The 12031-nt window shown below is 40.1% G+C and overlaps 1 protein-coding gene across 1 annotated transcript; it reads left to right on the forward strand.

Annotated features, from left to right (window-relative positions):
* The first annotated feature begins 226 nt into the window (after nucleotides 1-226).
* jam2b (junctional adhesion molecule 2b) lies at nucleotides 227-8639 on the forward strand. Its single transcript, XM_051404751.1, has 10 exons — nucleotides 227-413; nucleotides 3136-3201; nucleotides 3582-3692; nucleotides 3802-3951; nucleotides 5451-5632; nucleotides 5776-5884; nucleotides 5965-6072; nucleotides 6535-6553; nucleotides 6652-6697; nucleotides 6843-8639. The coding sequence occupies exons 1-10, from the start codon at nucleotides 362-364 to the stop codon at nucleotides 6879-6881; spliced, it is 882 nt and encodes a 293-aa protein (XP_051260711.1). The 5' UTR covers nucleotides 227-361; the 3' UTR covers nucleotides 6882-8639.
* Nucleotides 8640-12031: the final 3392 nt, after the last annotated feature.

The raw sequence follows: 12031 nt of genomic DNA on the forward strand, positions 1-12031 counted from the left end.
ATGTTTTTAACACCAGCAATTGATGTGTTTTTATCACAGTACAGTCATATAATTTAATTTACTGCTCAAAAAACATGAGTACCCCTTTAAGATGTACTATTCTCATGAGAGGGGCGATTGAAGATCCTAATGATATTGTAGCCTATACTAACAACACTAATAGGGCAGATCAAAGAACAACCCCCCCCCCGTTTGTCTCAGGGCAGCAGCAGCTCTCCTGCGCGCGCTCTCCGTCAGTCGTCCAGGGTGACGCGCGTGCTGCAGATGAAACTTTAAGAAGCTGCAGAGAGTTTGGAGTAAAACCCACCTCACCCAGACACCCACAGACCTCAGGACGGATAACTGCTCACCGTTACTAAACATGACCTCCATGAAGATGTTGGCGCTGCCTCTTCTCATCACTTTATTGCACAGTGAGTTTTTTTTTTAATTTTAGAAACTTTATTTAACTATTTGCTGACGTTATTAATGACAGCGAATGGGCTGTAGACTGACTGTTAGAAGTTTTCAGTTGCAGAAGTGCTTTAGGCTGTACAGGCCTATGATTTCAACAGTGTTTTTAATAGGATATTCCTGTAATATCCTCCCACATTTTCACAAGGGATTTTACTGCCTCGGATATCAAAGGTGTGCATTGAAGAAAGAGAAGAAAAAAAGGAAATCCTGAACCAAACGAGATAGTTAGGGACTGTATGAAACTTAACAGTGTATGGAGGGGGTTTGAACCCTATGTTTCACTTTAAAAAACAGTAACACCATCCACAGTGTTTTTAACATTTTATTTGGACCCTCCTCTCGTTAAAGAAAACCCTTTCCCCAATATCTCAAAAAAAATACAACAGTATTGATAGAGATAGTTTACAAATAATAATAAGAGACAAAGCAGTAAAAAAAAACTTTCTTCTTTCTTTCTTAACAATGAACCTTAATATGTTAATTAAATAATAATTTTCATTGTTTCTATTGTTTTTTCTTTCTTTAAGATATTCCCCAAAAAGTTTTCTTCTTTCAGCAGAAAGAAAAAAGAAAATAATCCTATTTTCTGACCTTTTCTTTTGAATAATTCTTGTAGAGTCCCTCAGAAATGCAGGATTCAAATGGTCTGGCTTGTGTTTTATTGATCATTAGTTTGTGTGATTGAGTGCGTATTAAGCCTGCATGCTGGGGGGGAGGTGTGATGTGTTCAGGGACTGCATCAGGGGCTGAGATTGTGCAGGGAGTGGTTGTGGCTGGGGCTCATGTTTACACTGAACCCACTCTGATGCTGTTTAGACCCGAGATCCACAGGCTGATGAGACACATCACATGGCCCTGCGGAGGAGTCTGAGATCCCACCCTTTCAGTTTGAAGATAGCCCCCGACTGACCCTGTTGTTAATTGGACTGAGATGAAAACGACCCCTTACTATCAGGAAAAATGCATTTGAAGTTGCACTGGGAATTTTAAAAGGGAAAACAACGTGTTTCATGTCGATAATTGAAGCTTTTAGATATTTGTTTTGATCTTTCTTGTATTTACTCACGAGGACCAAATGTCCTCACAGAGATTAAAAGATTTAACTCCTTATCCTCAGGACAGTTAAGGATGTGTTTAGAATATTTTGGGCATCATTGGTAATATTGAATTTGATATTAGGCACAACACAATGCTAATATATTATAACAATTCTTTTAAATATGATTTTCATTAATGAAAAACACATAATTACAACATTATGATGGATAATATCATATGTCTAAACATGAACTTGTTTGTACTGGTTAAGATTAGTTCATCGCAAGGATTCAAGTCTAGTATTAAAATTGGAATCAGGTTTAGGTTTGGCTGAGGGTCAAAGTAAAGAATACGGCACTGAGGGTGAAGGTTAAGGATTCAGTCAGTGTGTAATACAGATATATGTGTGTGTGTGTGTGTGTATGTGTGTTGTGCCAGCTGAAAAGGATAAGGTTACTGTCATGAAGAGCTGCTTTGTCTGCAGAAGAAAAGCATGCTTTCCATGCATGTGTTTGCCACACACACACACACACACACACACACACACACACACACACACACACACACACTGAGAATGTCTTTTTCCTCGAATACCAAACGAGACATACGCGTTAACATTTAAGCTCCTTCAGTGATTCTGAGAATTTATCATCATATTCATCTATCATTCGCTCCCTGTTGCCTTAATTGTCGGCTGTTCATGTTGGATTTATGGCAGATTTAAGTTTTCACAACATAAATATCTAAATATCTGTATAACATCATTAGAAACAACACAAATCTGCAGCATAATGCACTTCTCTAATGCTGCTGGTATTAAGGAAAACTGCTTTCTTACACTCACATCCTCCTTGAAGCTTTAGTTTTATGGTATAAGTATATTTATCATGTTTTGGTAAAGCTTTGATTTTGGATTTTTGGTAAAACGTGTTGCCATTTTAATCCTGGCATGGATTTGATGCTAACTTTGTGAAGGAAAGTACAAACCTTTTAAAGGCACATTCGAACCTACTTCGGATGTAGATTTTATGCGGTTTATCACTTTGAATTAGTTTTTTCATTTGTAGTTTGTTTGTATAATTTTCTGCATTTTTGTGAAGGAATGTAGGCTGTGCTCTGTGTGTGTGTGTGTGTGTGTGTGTGTGTGTGTGTGTGTGTGTGTGTGTGTGTGTGTGTGCGCGCGTGCTGAAGGGACAGATCACCAAAAGAGGTTATCAGGTCGGGAAAAAGCAGCTTGTCAGGGAGTCATCCATCACCTGCATTCCTACACAGCACCGCTCCTGGCACCACCAGAATGCAGCTACACACTTTATATGTCGGTCTGTGTGTGTGTGTGTGTGTGTGTGTGCGTGCATCCACACAAGGGGGAAGCAGATAATGCACATATTCTCTTGTGGAAAATTAATATTGTTAAATGTTAAATGTTTAAAATGTTTACTATGTGGTGAGGATGCATGCCTGGTATGTGTAGGCTGGTATGTATGTATGTGCAGTTTGACAGGCCCACGTTCTGAAACTATAGATATATTCAGGATGTGTTGAATACAGTGAGAAGTGATTCTTGTTAATAATGTGAGCAGAAGTTGGATTGTTGGACAGTAAAAACTGTCTAATTTATAATAACTGATTGATCCCCTGCAGGTCCTATCTGTCTGTCAGTGACAGTAAGCAGCAGTAAACCCAAAGTGGAGGTCCACGAGCACACAGGTGAGACTGCAGCACTGAATATCATTTATTTGTCTTTGAAATGTCTTTCAAGTTTTTCACGAGTTTCACAGCCGCTGTAGTTTCTCTTCCACGCTTGGAGGGATGAGCTGTATTAAATGGTTTCAATCTGCAACTACATGCCACTGAATCCTACACACTGGTACTATAATACAGAAAATGAGCAAAAACAACGGTCACTGTACAGTAGAACTGTCCTTAAATGCTTATCAAAGCATCATCAGTTTTCATGACTTAACAGTTGTGACAAAAAAGCAACAAATTCATCAGCAGATAATGGGACAAATGAAGTACAAATTTTAACAAGGTAAAAGTTATTGCTACTGTGGATTGACACCTTTGTATGTTTTCTGTCCTTCCAGATGCTGTGCTTGCCTGTGAGTTTAAAACGGAGAAAGATCAGAGCCCTCGAATAGAGTGGAAGACAACAGGAAAGGAGGCGGCATTTGTGTATTTTAATAAAAAATTTAGTGGTGAGTGACGTAACCTTTGGTGCATGAACTGATTTATTATTATTATTTTAGCAAAGTAGTAGTGTAGTGAAGCTTTGTCCATCCTCTATCATCTTTCCTTCCACTATAGGGCGTTATGTAGGACGGGCAAAGATAGAGGGAGCGACGCTGACGATACACTCTGTGACTCAGAAAGACTCGGGGCAGTACCGCTGTGAGGTGACTGCCAGCCAGGACCGCGTCAACTTCGGAGAGGTTACTGTAACCCTCAATGTGCTTGGTATGAAACCTCTATGTGTTTTTGTGAATATGTAAATATGCATATATGAGGGGAAATGTATGTATTTTTTGTGAAACAAATGAAGAGTAAACTTTTTTATTTACTTGGTTTCATCCAGGAAAGCATGTTGGATGGTAAATTGTGCCTTTAAAGTCACGGTGAAGTGGCAGTTAGAGCAGCTTTAGTTTCTGTAATGTGACCTATTTCTAAATGAAACAGTATGTATGGGATTTAGTTACAATATCAAAATCAATCAGACTTGAAGTCCTTGAAATTTGATTATATTGCGATTACAACACAGTACAGAGCTGTGAAGGACCTCCACACAAACCTCCCTCACCTGCGTAGTTAAATCAGGAGGACAAGAGTTAAGTGAATAAATTAAACCTCAATCACATTCTTTGGAAATGTAAGCCAAGTTTTTGCCAGCTCAAATGCAATCACACACCTCTTACTATGAATATTATATTGTTCTACCAGATTCCCACAAGTATAGTATGGTTAGTGGTTGGGCTTAGCTAAGGACCCCAACACACATTTGATTGGATACTTTTATGCAACTGCCCAGAGTTCAAGATGAGTCATCAAAAATACAAAGAGAATAAAAAAAAAATGTTACCAATATTTAGCATATAACAATTAATACGGGGACACAGGATTAGTAAAACCTATTTTTCATGTCACTGTCTTTAATCAAGGCACAGTATGCTGCTTTTGAGGGGAACTGCTAATGTTGGGTTCTTGACATCGCAAGTTACCCATGACTATATGTGAATATGCTCACATGGTTTAATATCACAACAACTCACCTTGTTACCCTTTTCAAAAACGGGTTATTGGTTTTGTGTTTTCTACATTTCAGTGTCATGCTTATGAACGAGGAAAGAGATATGAATGGCATTAATAGTACAACAGTGATAGCGTGATGTCACCTCACAGCAAAAAGGTCCTGGGTTTGAATCCACAGTTTCCTTTCACAGTCCAAAGACATACAGCAACTTGTTTGTAAATGTGAGCATACATGTGGGAATAATGGGTGGATGCATGGATGGATGGTATCTGACATTTTAAAAAACTCTCACGGAAAGATCTAGCTGATGTTGTGTTTCTGACGAGCAGCGGTGGACTAGCAAGCAGAAAGAAGTGATGCATTTTAGGGTTAAGCTGTTCCCTGTTTTTTTTACCCTTTTCTAGCATGTAAGACAACCTATATGGCACTGCATCACGTTTTGTCCACTGTAAAGGCACCCCGGAGGGCACTTACACATTTTCTTACACACTTGACCAATGTAGAGGGCAGTTCATTGTATTTTATCTACCATAGGCCATCCAAGAAGGTACTTTTTCTAACATGGGGGCACTGGGGGGCAATTGCAACAACAAAAGTGATACTTTAAGATTTGGTGTTAGTGTTTAGAAATGACAAAATCCTATATTTTTGCATATCCATTTACAATTCTTGCTGTGACTCGAGCTGTTTTTCCTCTCTGCCTCCTCAGTGCCTCCTCATGTACCGTCCTGCGAGGTGCCGAGCTCCGTGTTTGTGGGCTCAGACCTGGAGCTTCACTGTAAGGACAAACTCAGTGTGCCTCCTGCCACCTACCGCTGGTACAAAGACAGCAAGGCTCTGACGGCCACAGCAGACACCCCATACAGCATCGATATAAACAAGGGCACGCTGGTGAGTACACCCTAAAATATGCAAGTACTTGTGTAGGCACACACACACACACACTTAAGTGCATCCAGATATCAGACATATGAACAGACTCACAGCTGTTGTTCTCTGTTATTCAACTCTCACCTTGTCTCTGTCTGGAGCAGAAGTTTAAGAGTGTGTCCAAAACAGACGCAGGGATGTACCGCTGTGAGTCCTCCAACAGCGTTGGGGCGCCCAAAAGCTGCGTGGCCCAACAACTGAAAGTCACTGAATGTAAGTGGTTTTGGTACAGTTCCTCGCTGGAGTTTAGTTTACATGTAATGCTCTACACACTCTCTTTCCCTTCTTTCTAGATCCATTGAATATGACGATTTTGATAGCAGGAGCTGCAGGTTTTCTGATGCTCCTCACCTTCTGCTGCATCTGTGTGTGTGTCTGCCGACGCCGGGGCTGCTGCAGGAGTGAGTAGTGTGATGCTTCTGTGTGTCTGTATGTGTGTGTTTGTTAATCTGTGTGATACAGTTATCTTTGAATATAACGGACGTGTTATCTGTAACACAATAAGGCCTCTTTAAGCAACCTGCTAGGTTTCTGAAAGAAAGCAGTGGCTTATGTCTGACTCACTAAACTTTGATTAAGTGAAAGGCACAGAGAAGGTCTGGAGAGAGTATTGGTTTGTGTACAGGCTGCCCCTGGAGAGCTAAAAGAGAGTGAATATTGGACTTACATTCTTCAGGTGGACAGAAACACAACCACTTAATGCCTGCTTAAGTAAATCTACTAATTACTGCTCAGTTAATTACTGCCAGCAGATATATATATATATATATATATATATATATATGTGTGTGTCCAACTACTTAGGCCAGTAGGATAGTGATCATGAACATTTTTAACTTGACTCTTTCTTCTTTGTTGAACAGAGCACAAGAAAACAAAAAGGTGAGGCTTTCACTTTTCAGTCTGACTCTTGTTTTGCCTGCAGGCATGTGTTATTGACTGGCTGAGCTCACACTGAACTGCCACCCTTTGTCTTTCAGCACTAAGTCTTTCAACCCTCCGCCGCCTCCTCCTCCCATCCGCAATGTGAGTGATCAGAGGGATTGTTATCCTGTCAGGGCTTGTTTTGCTCGCTGCCATGTATTTGGGTTGCCATTAAATTCTGTTGATAAGTTGCTGATAACACTAATTGAAGGAAGTGGTTCACTGTATGTCTCCCTGTTCTCTACAGCTCAAGAACTACAAACAAACTCACTCCTTCATGATTTGAGTGGGAAACACTCTCTTACTTTCACTTCAAACCAACCAAAATCTAAAGTGTACACTTATTATGGAACACACTGGAGAGTTACTCGACCGTCGCCTTGCTCTGGGACGGGTGCTCGCTGCTTTTTGAGACAGATCTGGAGTTAAGGTTCTTCCTGGCATTATGTGTTGACAGTTTGGAAGATGTTTCCGACTTACAGTCCTGTGAATTCCGGGTTTAAATCAGCTCCTACAAACACTATAACATTCATTATATTCATATATTCAAGACATTTTTCTAAATCCTATTTTTCCAACTCCTATTAGACTTGAGGGGCCAAGTTCGTCACTACAGTTTTGGCTCTTTTATGCCACCTACAGGCAAGTTACTGTTAAACCATTGACACTGATTATTTCCTGTTCATTTATATTTAGATGCAGAGATGTTGTTTTATATGAAGTTATTTTTTCTCTTTGTCATTTTTATATTTTCTTAAAAACTTGTTTGTGTTTTGATCTCATAACTATTACTTGTTTAATCTTTTGAATTTAGAATTGAGCAACAAATGAACAGGTGTCTGCACACACTGAATGGTGCCATGGAAGCTTTTTAAATGTTTGATACTATTTTGATTGTCTATCTCTTGATCAATAAAGAATAATGAAAAAAAAAATAGCATATTGGATTCAAGCTGTACTCTTAATTGGCTTGGTACACAGCAAGGGTGGTTGGGGGTTTCCAAGGGTCCTATATCCCCCAGATGTACATGATCAGCCATAACATTATGAGCACCTCAGAACCAGCATTAACTTTTTTAGCAGTGTGAGCTACAGTAGCTTGTCTGTTGGATTGGACCACACGGGCCAGCCTTCGCTCCCCACGTGCCCCCCACGTGCATCAATGAGCTTTGGCCACCCATGACCCTGTCTCTGGTTCACTGCTTTTCCTTCCTTGGACCACTTTTGATAGGTACTGACCACTGCAGACCCGGAACACCCCACAAGAGCTGCAGTTTTGGAGATGCTCTGACCCAGTCGTCTAGCCATCACAATTTGGCCCTTGTCAAAGTCTCTCAGATTCTCACACTGCCCATTTTTCCTGCTTCTAACACATCAACTTGAGGACAAATGTTCACTTGCTGCCTAATATATCCCACCACTGACAGGTGCCATGATAACCAGATAGTCTGTTATTCACTTCACCAGTCAGTGGTCATAATGTTATGGCTGATTGGCGTATATGGGACATAATGGAAACATGACAAAGGGTCCTATGTTCCCCAGTTCTTGGGTTAGGATTAGGGTCAAAGGGTTTTTATAAGACCCATGGGAACATAGATAGTTCCCAGGGAGGGAATATCAATGTCATCAAAATCAACATTTGTTAAAAGCATCTATATGTATTTCAACAACCATCCACAAGATGAAGAATACATTATATTATAGCCTCTTTAATATTTTACAATATGATTTAAGCCTGATGCCAACATATTTTTAGCCACATTTGCAACATGGGTCTTGTGATGGTAATGTCAATCTGTTGGTGGGGCCATGTCTATGATACCTGCACAACAGATGAGCATCAGCTGTACTTGTGGTGAGTGCTGATTAGCAAATGTTAGCATGCTAAACAACATGCTAAACTAAGATGGTAAACATAAACATCAGAATGTTAATATTGTCATCATGAGTCATGTTATAAGTTTATACTAACAAATATCTATCTATGTAATACAGATATACTTCTTAATAAATCCATGTTGTTGCATTTGTTTGCTGTAAAGCCTCACACAGCCGAACGTGGCTGTAGACTCTTAGTCTTGTTTATTGCTTATTCAATTTATTAAATACATTCTTAATTTTTTTGTAGTTGGTTTAACAACATGGCTCTCTTTTTCCTCCATGTTAGAAAATGGCAAAAGGTTGCTAATTATAAATAATATACTGCACTGTAAAGTAATAAATGAGTTATTTATCACTGAACATTGTAAACAGGCCACAGTGGAATAGTTTCCTGCTTTTACCTACGGCTGTACAGAGGGTGGGTGTTGGAAGAGACAGCCTTAATTAGATGGTGATGACCTCACAGATCAATTCCCATATATCTAATTCCCATTGCCTTGGTTTTTGTCTGAGGGAGTAAGCCAATAAAACCAATACATGAGAAACCTTAAATTCCAGATTTAATTTAATCTTTTAAAAATCTTTTTTATTATTTCTTTCTTTCTGTCAAGTAGATTTCTGGACAGTCTGCTTCCCTTGAACAGACAACAGTTGAGTTAGCGGTGATTAACAGTTCTTCTTTGACCACTAGATGGCACCACAGAGCTGACTGTATCTGTTCACAGCAGTACCACAGGCCTACAGCTCCATGTTGCCAGCTTTTATCCATTATTTGTCTATGAACAGTAGCACTATTGTTCTCCTCCCTTTGTACTGGTGCTGCTCATAAATTAAAAGTCTTGAAAAGCACTGATTTCCTGCAGCTTTACTTCCTCTACTTAGCTTTACTGTTAAAAGAGATACATTGTCTGTGCATGTACTCATGACTTAAAAATGTTCTTATTAATGACTACACTGTTTGGGTTGTGCATAATGTGTAACTGCTACAATGCAGACAGCGTCAGGAACCAGTAAAAGAGATCTATTCTTGTACATGCTCATAATCTCTAATGATTGCATTAAGTGGCTCGTATTGATCTTCTAATATGGCTGTTTGGCAGCTCAGACCTTCCTGATCAACCAGTCTGGCTGCAAAGACAGGGCATCAGCCGAGCTCTAAATGTTGTTCCACAGTCTGTCAAACTGTACCCTTAATGGGAGGGAACTGGCACTGGTTCTAGCATACTGACAGTGCATTTGTACAAGGTTTTTTTGGGGAGGTATTCATAACCCTGGGACATCTGGGTCCAAAAATTCACTGCTCACTCTATTTGTAGGGAGTTCTGTGTAAATGACAGTATAATGCATAGTTGACAACATGAAAAAAAGAAACTAAGAAACTTATGCGACACTAATCGGGTAATTTCTTTCATCCAACATGCATTGTGACACATTGTTTTCATCCTTGCACAATGCATGATGACAGAAGGCGCTCAATTAGTCACCCTCTGTTGTACACTATAGTACTTTTAGTCCATAGGATATAATAACTTTCACTAGTCATTTGGATAACACTACAAAAAAGCCTGTGTCCCTCCCGATAGTATAAAAACACTGATATTGTATAATCTATTATATGATTGGGTTGGTTCAGACATTTTCCTTGTATTAGCTTATTATACAATAACCTGAAAATAAGAAGAGTTGTTTTTTGTTACTTTAGAACGTTTTTATCTACAGAGGGAATGGGTCCTCTTCTGCAGGGTCCACCATTTTGAACTGCCATGTTTCTACAGTAACTCTGAATAGACAAACCAAACAATAGCTGTAGATTGGGACTTTCACGTCTTTTACAAGTTTCACAGCCACCTAGATTTTCCTACATGCTTGGAATCTGTAACCTCTAGATGCCAGTGAACCCTGCTTTAAAGCCGCCTCAAGGAACTTTCATTTTGTGTTGATTCTGGCGGCCCCTCAGTAGAGCATGAGAGAGCGAGTGGGAGTGTGCGAACGAGTGCGACCGTGTGTGACGGTGAATGCCAGCAGAGCAGAGAGAAACGGGTTAAGAATAGGTACACAGATATTGCCAATATTCTAGCTGACTCTGTAGGTCATACAGACTAGTTTCACAAGCAGTTAAAATCCTTGTTATAGCAATACCCCAGTTTAAGAACACTTGAAAGTCTTGCATTCAAAATTATATTTGAACAATAGTATAGTCAGCGAAATGTATTTATGAAGCGTCAAAAGTAAAATACTCAACATACGGAATTGCTGAGTGCAATGGACAAAGCGTAGGAGTTTCCTTCAACCCATATAAACGCATCAGTACAAATGAAACATCACACATGCAAAATTAGCCAACTGGAAATCCTGGTTATACTTTGCAACGGTCATATGAGCAAACCCACAGATGATGTCTGTGACAGAAAGGACCCAAATGATAACCCCAGCCCCACACACCCACACACACACACACACACACACACACACACACACACACACACACACACACACTAATTTCCTGTAATATCTAGATCTGGTGGTTGGTTAATGACGCTGCCTGACTACAGTAATTTTTTGTGGTTCCCTTTGAACATCTTAACAGGCCTTCTTTATGGATGCTCGCCCTGGATTACAGCTCAAGGGGACTGTTACATCACATTTTCTAAATGTGTGTGTATATGTCAGATAGCGACAGAGGAGTGAGTGTGTGAAAATAAGTGAGAGAGAGAGAGAGAGAGAGAACAGTTGAGTGTGAGTGGGCGGTGGCTGTCAAATGAAATCTATGTCAGTACCACTGTTTTCTTAGATGTTAAATTAAGCCTCAACCCTGGTTTCCTCCAACACAGCTCCTTCCTCTGCCTGGCACAAAATTGGCTGCACCGGAGCCTTACCCACAATGCACTCATGAGTTGAGCTCCCATGAAAACCTCCAGGAGCACTGCTCATCTATGAACAGGTGGCACAATGCTCACAGCACATGGCACAACACCCTCTGGGATTAAGTAGCTTTTTTTCTCAAAAAAAATCTGTTTCTGCCAGTTTTTATTTGCATGTTTTGTTTCTTTCTTTTGTTTCTGGTGTTGTTCCTACTCTCTGCCACCCAGTTTGTAGCACGTTTACGGCTCCCATAGCCCTACACATTAGTAGTACTGGGTTATGCAAAGCTTACATCATGCAGACATTGATGTATTTATGCCTTGGGGAGATTGTTGTGGCAAAGGGAGCAGGAAGAAGACCACTGACACAGGGATTGCCACAGGAAACTCTTTCTTCCCGCTGTAGCAGTAAGAAATAGAACATTTAAACATTTAAACCCCACCAGACGACATCTCCTACAGCTTCATTAAATCTTTATCTTTATCTCTTACAATGCTAAGAGTCTTGCTGTGTGTGTGTGTGTGTGTGTGTGTGTGTGTGTGTGTGTGTGTGTGTCTGAAGGCGAGAGGGGGAGCAGGCAGATCGTTTGCTATTATGTACTCTCTGTTTTCTGTCCTCACTTTGAATTGTGCTCTTATTTAGCATTGTTCACTGACAAGACTGTTATTTGTAATTACTACAGAGTTGGAG

This window comes from Dicentrarchus labrax, unplaced genomic scaffold, assembly GCF_905237075.1.
Source record: "Dicentrarchus labrax unplaced genomic scaffold, dlabrax2021, whole genome shotgun sequence".
Taxonomy (NCBI): Eukaryota; Metazoa; Chordata; class Actinopteri; family Moronidae; genus Dicentrarchus; species Dicentrarchus labrax.